Source organism: Pyxicephalus adspersus, chromosome 1 (assembly GCF_032062135.1).
Source record: "Pyxicephalus adspersus chromosome 1, UCB_Pads_2.0, whole genome shotgun sequence".
NCBI classification, from domain to species: domain Eukaryota; kingdom Metazoa; phylum Chordata; class Amphibia; order Anura; family Pyxicephalidae; genus Pyxicephalus; species Pyxicephalus adspersus.
In genome coordinates, this window is record NC_092858.1 from 17,323,161 (window position 1) to 17,343,345 (window position 20,185).

Here is a 20,185-nt window from a genome sequence, read left to right on the forward strand (position 1 = left end):
AAAAATATTCTTTTGGCATGTTGATATGGTGATACTAATTTTACAAGTCATCATTTACTCAATATATGGAAATCTGGCATACATTATAAAACCTCTAATTCTATTGTTTTACCACTCCTCAGCCCAGTAATTGGAATGAAGTAACATGACTACAATGATTTATGACTCCTGTTTATTCAGTTCTCAAGATGAATAATACATGAGATCAAATCACATGGGAAATTTAATTAGATTTTCCTGAATAAAATAATTTGGATTTCAAAACACTAACAACTACAATTTGTACATTACACCAACAATGTGTGAAGAGAAGAAAGCCATAACAACCAATCAGTATACAGTTTCACTGATGTCAGTTCTGTCATTTAGAATGGTGGTTATGAGTTGCTGGTACAAATCTCTTATAAAATGATGATACAATAATAAGAAATATAAAAAGAAGGATTATATTTTATATATGTGTTAAAGACCAACATTTTTTAACAGAGATAAGGAGTTTATCATAACCCCTCCTAAAATCTAGTCAATGGGAATACTAACAAGTATCCCCACTTTTTAAAAAAAATAAAAAATATGGCTAGAGTTTGACTTTAAAACAACTCTTTCTTATTTTAAAAATAAATTATTAATACCTTGCTGTCATTGCCAACACCTTCAAACCTTTAAAATGTAAAGCTTTGTTGAGCAAGATATGGTTTCTTCTGCTGGCCCAGCATTACTGCAGGAGAATGTTGGAAGGTACCAGACTGCCACAGAGTATGGGCAGAGGGCATTTAATACACATTTAAATGTGCACAAAATATTAAAGATCTTTTAGCAAGGTTAGATATGCATTGAAGGAGATCTTGACAAGATGGCAGTTGGACAGGTAAGTATCCCCCTTCCTATTGGGTGATACTTCCCCCACCTCTTAGGCTGTAAGCTCCTCGGGGCAGAGTCCTCTCCTCCTCCTGTGTCACTGTCTGTATCTGTCTGCTATTTGCCACCCCTAATGTACAACTGCAATAAAGTCGAATCTGGACTCTTCATAAACTAACACTTCTAAGAGTGTTGATCCCCTTTGTCCGCTGCTGCTCTTTGTGGTTAGTCCTGCTGATTCCCAGGTTACAGCAAGATGAAGTTGGGACATAGGGGTCAGTAGGAGAAACCAATGAATGCCGTAGGAGGCAGAGGAGATTGTCAGTCCTGGTGTCATGCAGATTTCTCTTCTTCAGAGCTATGTTCAGTTGAATGGTCATCAGGAGAGGTAAATATTCCTTTTTTTAATTACAAGTTTTTTTTTACAACAGCTTTATGTTTTTTTTTATTCTCAACCAGATAGCAGCTTAACATTGTCCTCATGGTTTAAACTTCAGGAAACTAAATTCAGGGTGGAGTATTTTTAAACTGCTGAATATAAAGTTTGGATATTAGTTATGGTACAAAAATGCATAGTTAAAAATAAACAGGATGAAAGATTACAGAGGTATTCATATAAAATTAGCTCGCGCACAAATTTTTGTAATAAATGCCTAAATAACTATAATCAGGAGGAACAATTGGAAAATGATTCATTGTTTAACCAAACTTTTTTTTTTATTGTTAACTTAGTCTTGCTGCCTGGAACCTAATGAAGCAGGCGTTGTTTCCTGCAACAGGACCAAAACTTTATAAACTTGCTATTTTCAAAAATTACATCTGCAAACAAAAAGCAGATGAGGCTAAATAGTTTTTCAGTTTACATGTTTGTTGTAGCTTTGTGTTTTCTGGGTGTCATCCCTTAAATAAATCATTGTATATACAAGAATCCTGTAATAAAAATTCTATTAACACATAAAATACATGTTATAAAAAATAACAATCATTTAAAAAATGGGTAATGAGTTCTCTTAATTTTCATAGAAGCAGACTTTATCTTGATAATCGAACCATTTTCCTTCCATGTGTCCCACCGAATGCCTGCTATATCTATACCTCTAGTCACACGGTGGACCCCGTTGAGATTGGCTAAACCACACTTGCTGAACCACCAGCCGCTCTTGTTGTTGTGCTGACTACAGCTGTTCACTTTGGTACCATTGAAGAAACATGAAGGGTAACAGTTATCATTGTCAATATCGTAGGTGCTAAAGGGCATTGCATTCTGGTTGTCTTCTTTCTTGTACCCGCGAATGGCATCACCTGCACAGAAATGGACTATTATTTTAAATATCTCATGATTTTCGAGGTTCATGGTTTAAAGAGGAGGAAAATCTAATTGAATGATGTGACATTATTTTGCTTATAGCTCTTGTACGTATGTAATATGTGTTAAAAAAAACTGCTTCTACAATTGCTTCTTCGTCCTTTATTACATCTTACAGTTGCTAAACTCCTGCAGCCAACTTTTAGACTCTCCTTGTCTACATGCACTTTGGTAATGCCTGCATGGCTTTTCCATGAATTTTGATTTTTTTCAAGGATACAGCATAAGCAATATAAACTTTGTGGGAACAGAATTACATGGGGAAGAAAGGCAATGATGTTTGTATGAAACAATTTGATGGATTATATAAAGCATGGTTTGTAACCCAGTAAAGAATGGGTAAAAAGTTGGGGGGTTTTACTAGTGACAATAGGTTTAACGGAAAATAGGAGATACTCATACATTCTGTTGATCTAGGTTCTAGATCTTTGGCAATACTGATTGGTCAGACTTGACTGACTTAACTCTTGTGCATGTACACAGAAGTTAATTCCTGGCAGCCAGGTAAGCCAGGATTGCACACTGTGCATGTGCAGCTCAGAATACATTAAAGAAAAGACTGCAAACAGCAGTTTACTGGAGAAGGGACTTTACCTTCCCTTCTACAATAAAAAACCTGCCTACTCACAATTTATTATTATTTAGGTTTAGTTCTGCTTTAACAATATAATGAAATTGGAGTAGTATGGTGGCTCAAAGATTAGCACTCTGGTCTTTGCAGCGCTAGATTGCAGGCTCGAATCTCGGCCAGGACTATCTGCATAGAGTTTGCAGGTTCTCCCCGTGTTTGCGCGGGTTTTTCCTGGTAAAATTTACCTTAGACTGTAATAAAGACATATGACTATAGTAAGGACATTACATTGTGAGCCCCTTTAGGGGACAGCTAGTGACATGACTATGGACTTTGTAAAGCATAATATATTGGTGCTATATAAATACTTTGTAATAATAATAATATTATTTGTTTCCATCTGTGCTCAGTGTAACACAATCTTACACTGACCACTGAATCAGGAGATGCTATCCATTCATGCTAACAAACAATTTTTGTTAAAGATCAACTTAACATTTGTTTATTATAATATAATCTTCATTATATTCTTTCCATATAACGTCTGTTTTGTGCAAATTAAAATTAGCTTCTCATACTAACAATGGCTTAAGGGATTGATGTGCATGCATCATTCATCCTTTGCTCTGCCGTGCATTTACAAAAAACACAAAAAACACAAAAAGTTATAGGCCTAAAAAACAAACATGACCCCTTCATATGAGGTGAAAACATGTTGCCCATAAAAACTCAGGAGCAAAGTAAACTCAATAGATATTCAGCTTTATATCCTGTCCAATGTCCATGAGGGGAAAAGAAGCCCCCTTTTGAAAACCATGACCTCTATGAGGACATAAGGATCTTCAGGAGAAAGTAAAATCTAGGATTTCTGCCAACAAAAATGTATTCTTTATTAGTAATTTATAAAATAATAGATGAGTTTTGTGTGGGCTGCCGAAACCTAAACAATTCAGAGTAATAAATGATGTGGTTGAAAAACACAACTCAATTGTTCTAATTTGCTAGGAGTTTTTGGAGTGAAGCACTAATGAGCACAGCTGTCCAGTATTTTACTATATATAAAAGCATCCAGTACGCTAAACCTGTTGCCCCTGTTTTTTACTGTTCTTTTATAGATCTACCTTGGTAATGCAGTTGTGTATTAATTTATATTATAAATTAGACAGTATTTATATAGCACCAATTTATTCCCCACGTTTTCCAAAGTCCATAGTCATGTCACTAACTGTCCCTTAAAGGGGCTCACAATCTAATGTCCCTACAATAGTCATATGTGTTTACCACAATTGTCTAAGGACAATTTTTGAGGGAAGCCAATTAACCCAACCGCAAATTTTTAGGGATGTGGGAAGAACCCTGAGTACCCAGAGGAAACCCACACAGACACAAGGAGAACCTGCAATCTCCATACAGATAATGTCCTGGCCAGGATTTGAACCTGAGACCTAGTGCTGCAAAGGCGAGAGTGCTAATGTGTATATTTTATACATGTAAGCATCTGAATTCCACTTTGAACAAGGCTCAGGACATATAAAAAAGATAGGAAACAGATTTCAGTAGCGGTTTCAACTTCAAACCCAACCTCAACACTTTACTTGACCCATAAAGTGATCTCTTAATAATAAGCTTCCGCTGACATTCATCCCTATGAACTTACATGCACAAATTGTAATTTTTCAAGGACCCCTAGCAACCTCTGGAAGAAACTTGGTTGATAAACACTGATCTATACTGTTAACATGCAATGCTGAGATCCCAGTGATATGATCAACTTACATGTACGCAATCAACCTAACCAAATCCAGGCTGATTGTATACTTTTTTTTTTACACAAAATCCAAAAAAAAAAGAAAATTAAACACCAGGTGTGTACAAGATCCAATAATCCAAATTCAATTTTTCTAACCTGCAGTTCCAAAATAGCGCCCCAGATGCATTATGAAGGAGGTCTTCTCATCTTCAATCCAAAAGTTATCATAGGTTGCATATGCAAATGACCCATCTTCAGCCTCCAGGGCAATATTAAGCATGAAACTAGTGTTCTTTTGATTCAAAATGCAAAAGGTTTTCCTTAGACCCAACCAGAATTCCCCTGTAAATACAGGTTAAAGACTAGATTTAGTATTCAAAAGAGCAATTCCAGGCAGTATGTTAAATCAGTAAAATACTAATGCTCTTTAGAAAACACAAAAACTGTAAATAAGTCAGAGAATCTATTCATTTTTACCCTTGCTCTTATCATTAGTGAGCTGCAGTCTGCCTGCAGCATAGCACCTTGGCTGCAGGACTTTACCAAAGTTAAAGAACTATAAAATAAAATCATATTTGTTACTGATTGCATTACATTAATAAACCATAAAGGTTTAAAAAGGACTTTGATTATTTAATCTCTTAATGTTGGGCAAATTTTGCTGTATAGTATTACTTTGATAAGCATTTTGCTTCTGCGTGGCTGTACCATTAAATGATGATAACACCCTTAATTAAAAAAAAGCATACCAGACACTGCCAGTCACCTTTACTATTGTTTTGAATACTTAAAAAAAACTGTTCTAAAAGGTACAAATACTGCCAAATCTACTGATCCTCTACTGATCAATATTTAGCAATAGGGGCTTAATATAAAAAGATTTTTTTACAATTGTTTTGGTTGTTCTGTATTTCTGTGATCTTTTTTAGTAATGTTTTGGCTTTTATGTCTGTACTCTTACTCCAATCCTAAAAGTTCTTTTGTATGTCTTCCCAAAGTCTAAAAATGTGTGCATGCAACTAGAACTGTGAGTCACAGAGCTAAATGAGTCAGTGCAGGACAGTCTGGCCAAGGTACGGGAAGAAAAAGTATGGAAAAAAAAATATTGAAAAAATATAGTGGGATCCAACAAAAAACCCATATATGTGTTAACCTAAACCAGTGCTACCCACATGTAAAGCTCCACAACCACTTCTTGTTCCTGAGAAAAAAATAAATACAATTTTCAGTTACTTTTATCACCTGCTGCCTAGTTGTAAAACTCCACAACCATTTTTATGTGTGAAAACCCTAACAATGAACGTCTCTTATTTGTTCTCTTTTGCTTCATTTAAAGTATGTAACCTACCTGTAAAAGTCTTCCTTATGTAGACTTCCCTGGAACCTCTGCTGAGTTACAAGAATAGTTTCCAACAAACAAAACTAAATTAAGGAAAGATTAACAAAGCAACATTCTATATATAAATAATTATTCTATATATAAATAAATAAATTTTCACCCAATATTTCAAAAACAGCTTTTGCTGTAATACTTTCAGGTGCTGTCCCACCCCTCCCTCCCCCACTAATTTGAGATCCAGCACCAGCCACTTTTATGCATAGCAGCATCCAACCTACATTCTGTGAACCTAGGCTATCATTTACATGCCCATTGGTGACTTTTCTTCTTGTCACTCTAGCCTTATACTGTAGTACCCCTGGATCTAAAGGTGCTCATTTATTTATTTGTTATTACGTGATTGATGCCCTGTTTGAAAATCACCAATCACTCCTGACACTAAAATGGAAAATGGAGGATCCAAATGGCACATCAACCAAGACTTCAGCATTTCAAGTATTTTAAATGTGTGGGGTGCTTCACAGGTAAAGGTAAGGGCAATAACAGAGCTGAGCTTTAAGGCTAAAGAACATTATATGCCTGATGCTCTACCTAAACTGCTTACTACCTGCAGCTTTGAGAGGCTAAAGATACAGGTTTGATTTGCCAATCAGTCCTTCAAAGGTGAATTGCCTTCAAAGTGTTGCTAAAAAAGTCCTAACTTTGATATCCAAATCAAGTCCACTGCCACAGACCACAGGGAGAATTGGGTTTGCCCCTTTAAAAGACTTTGATTAATCGTTTTTTCTTTTCTCCAAGGGCACCACAGCATTTCTTGCAACCTGTCTCTCTTATAGGGGCAACCTGCCCCTATAAGAGAAGTTTGTTGGATTGCTTGCAGGTGTCTTTTAGATCTGACTGAAACTTCAATTTGTTTGAAACAGTCAGCTGATAAATTAGTCATGTTTCAGTTCAAGAAAGACCTCATTCATACCTCCAAATATTCTGGGATGCAAAAAAGGAAACACCCTTGCCATGCCCCCAGTTATATTTGTGATTTTTTTTTTCATTACATTTCCCTTTTACTAGCTTTTCAAAAAGCAATAAAAAAAGTTTAGTGGACTAAAACACATTTGGTCTACATTTGGTCTACAAAGACTTAACTCAAGCACACTGCAAAATTAAAGGGTTAGAGGAATTTGGTTCTAAAAGATGAAGGAGCTTTTTTTTATTTTGCAAGCATTCTATATGTTCTCTGAAAATTAAGGCTGTAGTCATATATTCTGCAATAACCAGGTCAGTATTTTAGGTATATGCCTCAGCCAAGGATGCTATCCAGCACTAAAGTCTGTCATCATTCAAACATCAGTAATAATTATAGGGTGTTAAAAATAGGTTAATGTCAGACCTGTGGTTGATTGCAACAGCCTCCCCCAGGCTCAAATGCCTTCTCAACCAGTGAATGGGAGCAGTTGGGAACCACTATGTGGATGAACTCGCAGGCAGTTTTGTCACAATGTGGTTGTGGTGGACTGCAGTGGCTTGGGCAGCGGTTGCTGAAGACAACATGTTGCTTCGAGCCAGCCAATTCCATTAACTTGAATACAACTGCTCTCAGCCACAACTCACAGTGGTTAGCAAGTTGTTAAAAGTGGTTGTGATAGCTTCCTTCTATAGATCAACTTCCTGAGAACATTGAACTGCAGCAAACTTTAACCTCAATCACAACCGCACTCAATCAAATGACACAGAGGTTGAGTGCAGTTGAGGGAGAATTGTGGATGAAACAATTGCCGGGTAAACCTGCACAGTACTAAAGAGGGGCAGCTGTGCGGTTTTCAACTGCAAATCTAAAAAGGGGCCTAAAGTGGCTGATTTATAAAGTGGCTGTTCAGGATATTCACTAAGCAAGTGAATTATCATTCTGCAATGGTCACATGCAAGAAGGAGGCATACATTTTTCTGTGATTGATGGCTGGAGTCATCAAAACTTCACAACATACACTAAGCTAAGTGAATTATCTTTGCAGAGTAATTTCAGCAAGTAAAGGTCTAATGGGTTCCCTTTAAAATACAAAGTAGGGTAATATTTATTTTATAATAGTAAAAACCACCTTTAAACATTCCTAAGATGGAGCAGATGAAATACCAAGAAATATTCCACTATCCTTGTACCTGAAAGTTCCCCAAATCCTTGCATGTAGTCGAGCCAAGTTCTTTGGAAATCAATTGTGCCATCGATTCTCTTTTGAAGGACGGTCCATCCTCCTCCTCTGTAATCCATATCACAAAACGCCTAATAACACATTATAGAAAAGAATACATCACAGGAATGTAATAAGTATAAAAATATAAACATCAATCCGCAAAATTAGGTTTTTATATTATGTGAAGTAATGGGCAATACAGTGAGTTTTCTCCAGTGGTGACTTCTTGAGTCTCTAAAGGAACATTATACCTTGCATGTGTGCTTTGGCACACCTATCCTTCTGGGCCTTTGCTCATTATAATATTACAAATCATAAGCCTTGTACCATCAGAAGTGTTGCAGCAAAAGACACATTGACAATATTCCCATTTGTAAAACCCTGATTTTGTGCTGACACCACTGTATGCTAAACTATTATATGCAAAAAATATATACATTTTGGGTGTTTTACTAGCCTACAAAATGGCTTTTTTACTGTATGTTTTATTTTAAAGTAGCTTAGGGATTCTTTTCATGAAGATATAGTAGTATGGCTTTACTGCAGCCATATTTGTGTTTTTAAAAAGACGATTTTAAAACATGTAAACAATGTGCTTTAGACATGTACTTTGCATTCTACTTATTCCTAACTCCTGAGGTCACTGTGGCCTGCATTTTATGTCAAGTATCCTTACCCTTACCTTTAAAGCAAGTCACTAACCCCTTTCCATACTTAACACATATCTAATGTCCGTAAAACTTAATTTTTAACTTAATAACTTAAAATTAACTCTTACATTGAAACTAATTGTACATAACATAGGCCTAACATAACCCCGACCCCTTCATCCTTGCTTGGAGCAACTGAGCTAACAAAATCTGAGCTGTCAGTCTTCAGAACCATTTTACCTTCTTCCTTAAACCTCTTAACATTCTACCTCTATCTCCGGTCGCTAGTCTCTAAACATGCAAACAATGACAGAAATAACTAAAGACCCACATACTCTACTTTCCCTTTCAGCAAAGTAAGTATTGTAAGATTTTACCTTAAATGAAAACTGTGTTCCTTCAGGTTGAATTATGTATATTCCACTTGGTGCGTTCGATACGGTCCCAAAATTGTCCTTAATATCACTGCAATCAAATCCTATACACAAGCATAAGAAGAACAAAGTTTCTCTTTTGTATACATCTCTAAAAAAAATGTCTTCACTTTACATTCCACACAGTTTGATCTATGCCAACTCAATGGACATACTGGTCCAATATCCAATATTACTTGATGATAAAAGGCACTTTTTTGTCTATCACTCTTGTCAGATGCCTATTGTCTGTCATTCTTCATGTGTCAGCAAAAAAAGCAAATGTGGGAAAAAAAACTTACAGGGCATTGTAAGGTTTCCCTACTTGATACCAAATAAAGATCCCTAAAAAATCTAGTCCCTGTTATTCTTATTGGATAAGTTCTACACAAAATGTAACTCCATCTTGTATTCAGAAAAGAGAATTCTTACCATGCGTTTGAAAAGGTCTGTAAATAAAGGGGTCTGCTTGTTTTTTCAAGACTTCTGTATTCAAAAGAAGAACCTTATTGGTTAGTTCACTCACCTGTAGGTGCAACAATGAAAGAAATAAATAACTTCATTGAACTAAGGTGCAATAAACTTTTTATCCCTGTTTCTTTTTTCCATATAGATGGCCATTCTATTAATATACATATGTCATTGTATGATTCAGCCAAATAGTTGATTTGTGAGTTCAGGCTTTCCTCATAGATAATAGTTTGGGTGGACCAGCCCTTTGCATACTACACTTAAAGTGGGGCATCACTGAAATAAATAGCTGTGGTAATAATATTTGGCACCTTGGATTCTAAGCCCAGGTTGTATACAGTATAGGTCTCTAAACAAACAGGTAAGTAGACAGCATATTGTTTTACAGGGTATGACTTAATTTTGTTATACTACCAACAAGGCTTTACTCAACTAGAGGCAGCAAATAGTCACATATAGAACTTGAGGCCTCCTGTGCTAGATGGGCCTAGAATCCAAGGGGCCCTCACATTAACTGATATGAAGGAAACCCATGTCCATGCAGGTACTAAGAAGTACCCACACTTAATTACTAAATTAAAAAAAAAAATTCAGGTTAGAATTAAAGGTGGATACACAAAGGCACTTTTTAAGTAGTGAATTATTGCTCTTGATCACCCATAAATTATTGATTAGTTTTTGCTACATAAAGGAATGCCTTGTGTTAGCAATTACTTACAAAAAGTTAGTGCTCCAGATGTTGGCAATCAATTCCCATTATATTGGACTGCATTTTTAGCAACTGTTAGTAATTATTGTGCTTCAATGATAACAGATCGTCAATATAGTAAAAAATCTCCCGTATGCATCCAGCCTATAGGTCCAGGAACAAATAAGTCCCTCATGCCTAAAGGAGTGATGTTTCTGCTTGCATCAAGCAGTGTCAGTATAAATGACTCAACCCCTTGTAGCCATGCAGTTCCCAAATCTTTGCATACAGAGAATGGAACTTATCCTATATATTAGGAAGTAAAATGTTACTTGCAATATATTTGCATTTTTACATAAAATAATTCTGAAATGAGCAGTTTGCTGATCCCCCGAAACTGCATAGCAAGGCTGCCGGGAAAAAAATCAATGAATGTCTGATTTCTCTAAATAATCAGAAGCCTAGGTGCTAGGATCTACAACAGCACCTGAACAGCTTTACACAGACAGGAAACAGTTATTTAAAAGGCATTCTGTACAATTGGATATCAGATACAGCTCATGTAGGGTTTCAAGTTTATTGCTTATGCTTAACTTAAAATTAGTTTTTCCTACAAACTATAGGCAAAGGTGGCAAATATTTTTTGTTAAATATCAATTAAAAGGTTACAGTAGCCTTATTGTTACCCAGGTATTTGATTTTTGTACCATATTAGCATTTTTTACCATTATAACATAATCAGAAAAACTTTTACATGGAAATACTATTCTAAACAAGACACTTGTTATAACTATATATATATATGTACACTGTATACATATTCCTTGTAAAACCATCACAAATAAAAAACCTTTTCATTTGATACAATTTTAAAATTAAAAAAAAGTATTTTTGCTTTTTTTTATAACATTTGCACCTGATTGGAGAGGAAATCCAAAGATTTTTGATGTTCTTCCATCATGCTCTTTAACATTTTCTTTGTGCCTCTAGCATGGGAAATAAGAGAATTTTGTAGATTTCCTTAAAAAGATAAAGCAGAAAAATATAAAATGCGGTTTAATATTTTTATTGTGGCACTGAAATTATATAAAATGTAGAGGACTTTTAAAAGAGAGGCAAGTAATGAGCAAATGACAAAAGAGTCTTTCTTTTGGCAGTATTGTCTTACAAAATGTATTTATTTTTTCCATGCCATTTACAGGAAAGGTAATACAATAGAAGAGAGACTTTTTTTTACATGGTGTGTTTTTTTTATGCACTGCTACAAAATAAACAAAAATGATAGAATGTTAACATATGAATAAGAAAACAATAGATATGGGCACTAAAAGCTAAAATACTGTGGTCTGATAATTTGTGTAATGGTTTGGATAAAAATGACCTAATGGTGCTCTTAAAGTTCAGCTGAATCTTCATGTTTTGTCAATAAAAATGGTTGGGGTGAACAACTTAATGATATACAGTAGCAAATGAAATCAATTAACTTGAACATTTGGGTGTCCTAATTATTATCTGAGGTAAGTGAATAGGAGACATGAGACTGAATGCATAGGGAAGCACAGACCACAGACAGCTGTGCTTCCTGCTACCATTGTCAACCCAACATTGCCTGACCTGCACAGTAACCAACTGCATCTGTAAATGATTTTTAGTATCTTGATGTATAAGAATATTTTCCTTTTTATTTTAAACTACACTTTACGTCTATGGTGTGAGAAAGCTTAAATATGATTACAACTACATATTGTTTGGGAAAATCAATATTGCTATTCCCTAAGCCAACACATACACCATGTAATTATATAAAAAATATATGTGTAGATGTATAAGTATAGTAAAATAATCAACGGGTCTATTTATAAAGCAGTGAAGTTGGCATTCTTGACATTGGTGGGGAATCAAATACTGCCATTGATACACGTGGACCTAAAAGATTCTCTACCAGGGATATGACAATGAATATCAGAATCACTGCTTGGTATGAATGGTTCCCAAAGTGTTTTTAAGCCCAAACAATAAATATCTCTTATTTTCCTCTTTTTGTCCTGTTACATACCATAAAAAGCATTTATATATCTGTTCATTGATCAGTGAAACAACATATCCAGATGTGCCAAACACTACATTCTCCTAATGCTCTTCTGCAGTACAGGTATCTGAATAGGACCTCCTACCTAGGTGCAGACATATAGCCACCGGGCTTAGCACCTCCTCTGCCCCTCTTTACTCCTCATGTGCCCATCTTTTTGACTGGATAGCTGTACCTCTACTAAAATGTATTATTTAAAGTGGAATAAAACCCTGGCTATATTAACCTGTCCCTGTTTCATCACAAGGCCACCATCTTCTTCTTTCTTCTTTTTCTTGTGCCAATCTTCGGCCAACTTGAACGTCCAACGCATGGCTCAGTAATTGTTGCAGTATGGGGGGTAATTAGGCAGATAAGTATGTTTTTTTGCAGAAGGGAAATTGCCTGTAATAAACTCTGTCTGAGTTTTGCAAATTTAGTTTCATTTTAACTATTAAAAAAGTGTTATTTTGCACTAAACCTTTCATCCAGCATCTACAATTTTTCCATTCATTATTACTAAAAAGTAAGATAGAGGAAAAATAGTAATAGAGAAAAAAACAGCATTTGTTGCTTTAAAAAACATGTTTGCGTATGTATTGTCTACAAAATGGTGTGGTGCCAGATGTGTGTCATTTGCCTGCATACTTTGTACTTAAAACTGTTTTTCTGTAACCAAAACATACACGGTATAATGACTTATGGTAAGTTTACAATGGCTAATATTCTAATATTGTTCACTTTCAACAACCAATCAGATTGAAGTTTTATGTTTCCAGCGGAAATCTGTAGGATAAGTAACATTTTCGTTGATCAAACCTTACAGAAGCATGAAGGAGCAGAGATGACAGAAAAGTCTTTCCACTTACTGCACATGTTGAGTTTTTTCTCTTTTACAATCAGAGACATTTCTCGGCAGAGCTGGGCACATTGCTGGTCACCTGCTGGGGCACTTGTAGACTTGCCTTTTCTCTTTGTAGATAAAGTTACGTTTTTAAGAGTATCTTCTACAACATTGACTGTAGTGCTCCCACCTATTACATAACCCTACAAGGCAAAAAATTACAGTCAAATAGGGTATGCAATTCTCTTATACAACAAGCAAAATTTAAGATATTCTTTTTTTCTTAGAAATGAAACGTTCTCAAATTCTTAGTGAACACACATTGTGGCTTATTATTGAAATGTTTTCATATTTCATATTTTACTAATTTTCTGGATATGATCCTATAATAAACATTCTAAGCTGCATTGGAGAATGGATAATTTTCAATAAATGATTATGAACTTTATTTAGAAAGCAGTGATTGTAATATCCACTAAAACATTCCCTGGTGGAGAATCTTCTTGGTCCATGTGTTTTCAACGGCAGTGATCATTTCTTCCCTAGAGAATGCTTTGGTGAAAGTCAGATTCACTGCTTTTTAAATAGATGTCAATGAGTCTGATGCATGTACTTGCACTGAGGAGCAGTAATTATAATTTACAATAACCCTTTAACATTATTTATCAACATTTAAACTTGTACTTGGGGAGGGTTGTGGAGCAACATTGTAGTGTATACATATGCAACCAACCCCCTTAGAAGCAAGTATTTTCCCATCTTTTGCCCCGTCCATGGAATCAGGGTGGCATATCCAGTAGGCACGTTATGAGGTAAAAGACTCAGATACTTCCTGGCGCCTAGTGAGGAGAGGATACCGATGAATTCATGGAATGTTTGCTCCACAATAAAGGCACCAATAATATCAACACACCCCAGTGCATTCATCTTTCTTTGCGACCTAAACTTTGTGATCTATGACCTCTATAACTTCTTACAACCCCTGAAGAAGCACCCTAACTGTGAAACGCATTGGTATAATAGGATTCTACCCTTACAAGAACCCAGTACACTACCTTTTAATTGGTCCTGTTGTACTATAATATTTATGCACTAGTAAATACAGTAATCAGTTTGTTGTATGTTAGCAACAGATTCCAGGGATAAAATTAATGGTGTTTTAATTTATTTTGCACATTATGTGATCTATGTGTTTAAATTGATCACAAACCAAAACTCTCCCTCTCCTCTTTCTCCAATATTACCTGTTTTAGGTCTATTGGTACAGCATTTGAAACTTTCCATATGATAAATAAAATGCAAAAGCAAAGTTGACCTGCACTATAAACTCTATATGAAAGCATCTGCACCATATGCAAATTTAAACTTTCTTCCTAATGTCATGGTTTCTTGATCCTCATTTTTGGTATTTTTAGAGCAAAACCCAGACTGATATATACAGATGAAGTAGGCCAGCCTTGGTAATCACAGAAAGCACTGAGAATACAGCATACTATACAGACTGTATTCAAGGCCTAACTAAACCCAAAACTTAACAGTGAAAATTGTAAAAGCAATCAGGTTGATAGATGATACAAACAGTCTCAAGAAGCCAAGTGGCCAAATGTGCATGCACACTGCATTACAGTTTATTGTATCACTGTTTGTACTCGACTGTCATTTGCAACCCTATTTAATGTACAGCACTGCGTAATATGTTGGCGCTATATAAATCCTGTTTAATAATAATAATATTTTCTCTCATCTTGATTAAACCAGTGGGAAGGTCAATCATGTATGACCATGTGACACGCAAAATAGAAAGAATATGTCTCAGAATTACATTCCTCAGCATCCCTGCATTGCAATGGAAACATTAAAGTACGTCCATATGAGGAAAGACTGGACATGTAGTCAAATAAAGTGAGTGGTGATCAAATGTAGAACCTCAATCTCTTACCTTTTAGGAAACTAAAACTTAACATGAGATTCATTAAGGCAGCCTATTAAAAATGATTGGGCTGCTGATGCTACCCTGGTTTAAAAACACAATAGATCCATTTTTAAAGCAACACAACAAGAATGCATTGCCTCAGTCATTTAAAGCATTGTAATATGACATCACATGCTATGTGAGTTACTAATATTATACATGGCAAACTATATAGGGGTCCAAAAACATCTATGTGCATAGGCGTCAAAATCATCTCTTGTTCAGGTCTTTTCTTCTTGGATATACAATGAATGATATGTTATTCATCACAGGTTCCATTTCAAAACAAGCGTTCAACATAGGCCAAGAAAAAAATATTCTTGGTTTAATTCAACTAAAAGTTCAATCAAGGCCAATTGTACCCTTCAATTCAGTTTAAAACAATTTACCAATCACTCAATCAAAACAATCACTTTTGTGATCAAACACCCATTTTACTGCAATTGATTCCTAAAAGATGGAATTCCTTCATATAAATTGTTACAGCAAACAACTGTAACTTGTGATCAAAATGAGATCATGGTAGACATCCCCAGTTGATCAGTCTGGGTGGGGGGATTTGCAGCCTCTGTTGATGTTCTGGCAAGTCAGCAATTTTTTAATCTAAACAAGAAATGTATAATGATTCTAAAAAAAGCACTCACATTACAACACAGGACTAAAAGCGTCTGTTGGTTAAAAGAAAAGGTTAGTCAAGGCTACTCTGAGCATGGTCTCCTGAAACACAAAACCAAGCCAGCCCACATGTCATGTATCCTGAAAACATTAACCAGCATCTCTGTTCTACTGAACCATATGTGAAAGGATTGTTATGTTAATGTATGTGTCTGGGGGCCCATTTATAACAATGTAAAAAAAAAGAGAACAAAAGCAGAATTGTTACTAACAGATCATTTTTCATTTGCATTTACAGATTGTTACATTTTCCCAGGGTAGAAAAAACAAACATGGTCAGTAGTAAAAAACGTGATTGGTCAGTATGGAGAACAACTTTTTCCAGGATTTCCCTAAAATATTTTCCTGATTTAATAAGAAAGCTGAAGGTATATAGCTGTGAAGATTCCTATTGAGCTATTTAAAGTCGTGTTTACTAGTGTTGGTCGAATATCTCACTATTCGTTTCGACAGCTATTCGATCAAATAGTGAGATATTATTCCAGTGATCGATTGCCGAATTCGAACACCATTGAAGTCAATGGTAATTTTTGGGAATCAGATTGCTCTTGCAGCCCTAGTTGTATGTGTTCTTGGATGGAGTTTCTCTATCCAAGAACACAGGGCACTAGATGTGATGAATGGGGAAACTTGCCCCCATTCAACCTCTAGTGCCTGCAGTCACAGGTGTGACCACAAAGTTCCCACGGTCATGTGACCGTGGGAACTGAACTGCAGATAAACTCTGGAGTTCCATTACCATCCCTGGAGCACTACAAGTTAATTAATCTGTAGTGCTCCGGGGATCGCCTGCAGTCACAGCTGTGACCGCAAAGTTCCCATGTGACTGTGGCAACTGAACTGCAGATGAACTATGCAGTTCCACTACGATCCCCTGGGAACTACAGGTTAATTAACTGGTAGTGCCCCGGGGATCGCACACTTTTCTCAATGATTGCAGTAGAGTCTGCAATGAGATGCCGGCCAGCAAGTATCCCTTTCTCTGTAACATGCACAGTAATATATATTCGTTACATTTTTCTCACAGTGGATAAAAGGAAAATGTAACAAATGTATCATAATATTTCTGTGCTGGAAGGTGTGGTAAGAAGTAAGATATCAAGTCATTGTAGGATAACCTGTAAAAAAAAATGGTTAAATAAACACAAACACTTAATAAATTTTTTTAATATTTAATGTTTTTTACATTTTTTATACAAATTTTTACCGTTGAATCCTGTTTGTTTCGGGTTGGGTCTACCTGAATTCAAACAGCTATTTTCGGGTCGAATATAAGAACAACCCGAATTCGAACACCAACACTGGTGTTTAAATTAAATTAGTATACTTTTAATGATGTTTAAGCCCTCTTAAAAATCCCCAGGTAAGGTTACTCCAGACAATGAATAATAAACATTCCCTCTCTTTCCCAGGGCATCGATGATATCATATATTCTGTTTTAAGGGTTTTGATTTATTAAAGAGGTATATTTACCTTAACCCAGTGGTCTGTTTCTCCATTCCCATACAGCTCCACCTAGGTCACCATGTAAAATGCTATATGATTATTGGTCATTGGTCTTCATTGTAGGTGATGACCTCTCCCAGAGGGGTAGCAAGAAGGCTAGCCAGAGATTGGAAATTAGAGAAGATTTGTGGGACTGGTACTCACAACTAGAACCAGCGAGGAGGAGGAAGACCATGTCATAAAGTAAGTCGTTTTCTGTAATGTTCTGCAGGACAAAAGGCAACTAAGGGTTTTCTCTTTCCCCCACTCTGTCCAAAAGCACCCCCAAAACTAACCAAATATGGGCTCATTAACCAATAGAAAATAAGGGGAATTGAAAGCACAAGCCACAGCATGATCATGGGTAATATGCGGCATAAAACTCCATAGGTTATAGAGAGGAACCCTTGGGAACATAATTGTCACCAGCACATTCTATTCTTCTCAGGCAAATTAGCATTTTTCTGAACAAATTTAAAAATAACATATTGTCTAGCACTCCAAAGGAATTGGAACCTTTAACTAGTTTTTATCTAAACCAAATAATTTATTTGTATTTCATACACATTGTTTATAAACTGTATTTATTTTTATTTGGGAGAAAAGCATGTTCTCTTTAGACTGTGGTGATTAAAAACAAATGAAATGAAAATGAGATGGGAAAACAAGAACACATGTTGACAAGCTGTCAAAGCTGATGCAATATGAAAACCAGCAGCCCTGACATGAAATTGCTAAGAGAACAATTAAATTGCAAACTTCAAAAAGCTACAGACCCCTACAGCATAGTATTGCAGTTGTTCCATGCCACACTCTTAACCCAAAAATTTAAATCTGTATGGTCAACCATTGTCAGTAGTAAATTACAGTTTATATACCGTGAAAGAAAACTTGTGTTGCATAGATAGACAGATACAAACCTGCAGGGAGAGGTACAAATAGAATATGTTAAGTGTAACTCAATTCAAAACTTTTTTCTTTCTGCTTTTTGCAATCTATACCCTATTGAAACGATTTCCCTTGATGACCCTGTACTGTACACACAAATAGAAGAGGAGGGAAATACCCATTTAGACAGCTGCCACTGGAACAAATGTCTCCATAGAAAGAATTCCTCTCAGTTTTAAAATCTCTCTAATTTGCTATGCTAAAAATGGTCACCAGGACAAATACAGTAAATAAAACCTTCACATCATTGTATTCAAAACTAAAAATACACAAGCATAAAAAGGCTGGCTGAAATGTTGATAGACATACATGGTACAAATTTAAAGCCAATCTTCTGGCAAAAAATTAAGCAGAACTATGATTCCACCTAAAAAGTTTTTGATCAGGAAGTTCTTAATTCCAGAACAGGACAGGTGGTGTCCCTTCTGCAATAAAACATATTTACCTGCTTGATCACTGTCTTCTGACAAAATTTCTGAGCTGCCGGGTAGCCTGGCTTCCTATGCTGAGCAGCGCAGTCAATACTGAATAGAATTACATCTGCAATAAAGGACCTGCTGATCAGAAGCTTTTCAAAAAGAGTTTAGTTCTATCCTGTTACCAAGCCGTCACCAACTAGTGGTCCGAAGAAGGACCCTGCCGGGAGGGTCGCGCCGGCCAGAGCCGCGACCATGTCTCCCGTACAAATCGCAGGCTCAGGGTGGTGGGTTATGTTTTAGGACACAACCCACCCACTCTCCCATCGCAGGCTTAGATCTGCAATGGGGGAGTGGACGGGTTCTGGCATCATGACGTCACTCTGGGGGAAGTTTCTTCTCCTTTCAGTGACACACGGCTCCCCGCGCATTCACGGTCTGGAGCCAATAGGTTTAGTGGTCCATAGGTCCAAAAACGTTGGCAACCTCTGCTCACCCAGTGCATTTTATGTTTACCTTTTAAAGAAAGATAAATTACCCTAGGTTGGCAATCTAGGTCCTAACAATGAAGTTTCTGGATGTGGGGGACTGCATATTCATTGCTGCACACTGGCTGATCTCTGATGGTCTACTCACGGTGACATCCCCACCTGCAGACCATTTTCTGAATCCTGAGAGGACCCTGCTCCAGGACATCCATAGTGAAGGGTCCATGTCACACAAGCAAAGATGTGGGCTCCCAAAGAAGCACCCCGCCTCTTAGGCTAAGTCTACAAGGACTGTTTTCCCAGCATTTAAATGTCCATGTTCGAAATTCCTATTCATTACAATAAACAGTCCATACTAGAGTGTTTCCTTGATTGGCTGTAAAGAAAATGCATCCTGCAACATTTCAAAAGTGTGAAATTGCATAGACCCAAAACAAGCACCCAAAATTGGTTAGAAATGCCTAAACATGCACTTAAATGCCCCATATGCCTACTCTGAAATTAAAGGAGCATTTAAAGGTATATTTCAAGTGTTTTACTTGTTTATGGGTGTTTTAACTCTTTCCAAGTACTATTGTTCCAAACGTCTATAAGCTCTCATAAATACTCTAAACACTCCAAATGAATTTGGCTTTTATTAGTAATTTTTTGGTACTATAAATAATTACTACAAATAATTTTTGGGTGTTTAGGAACTTCTATTCTACCCCTTTCCTGCCACATACCTTGGGTATACCTCTTTATAAACACCTAACTTAATCAAATGTTGCATAGGAATTTACAGTATGAGCGTTTATATTTAAAGTCAGTGTAGAAGAAGAGAGGGGAGATTTGGGACTAGAGTGTCATGTGACTGTTGCTTTAGGTGAGGAAAAAGGGCATTTAGAAAGAGTGAGAATAGTTCAAGCTCCTTCTATCTCCTTTAATTTAGAAAAAACCCTAAGTCAAACTACATGAGCTATAATACCAACATGCCAAGCAGACAGCGTTGCATAT

The 20,185-nt window shown here is 36.2% G+C and overlaps 1 protein-coding gene across 1 annotated transcript; it reads right to left on the bottom strand.

The window, feature by feature from the left end:
* Nucleotides 1–611: 611 nt before the first annotated feature.
* Nucleotides 612–18,958, bottom strand: ANGPTL5 (angiopoietin like 5). Its single transcript, XM_072398643.1, has 8 exons — nucleotides 18,887–18,958; nucleotides 13,230–13,407; nucleotides 11,209–11,312; nucleotides 9,566–9,659; nucleotides 9,098–9,198; nucleotides 8,039–8,159; nucleotides 4,702–4,887; nucleotides 612–2,160 (listed from the first exon to the last, which is right to left on the bottom strand). The coding sequence occupies exons 1-8, from the start codon at nucleotides 18,956–18,958 to the stop codon at nucleotides 1,841–1,843; spliced, it is 1,176 nt and encodes a 391-aa protein (XP_072254744.1). The 3' UTR covers nucleotides 612–1,840.
* Nucleotides 18,959–20,185: the final 1,227 nt, after the last annotated feature.

Excerpts from the sequence above, each read along its gene's own strand:
- ANGPTL5 (XM_072398643.1), bottom strand. The coding sequence starts at position 18,958 with ATGGTCGCGGCTCTGGCCGGCGCGACCCTCCCGGCAGGGTCCTTCTTC. Across the intron at positions 13,408-18,886 it reads CACTAGTTGGTGACGGCTTG|GGTTATGTAATAGGTGGGAG; the intron begins GTAACAGGATAG and ends TTTGCCTTGTAG. Across the intron at positions 2,161-4,701 it reads GCGCTATTTTGGAACTGCAG|GTGATGCCATTCGCGGGTAC; the intron begins GTTAGAAAAATT and ends ATTTCTGTGCAG.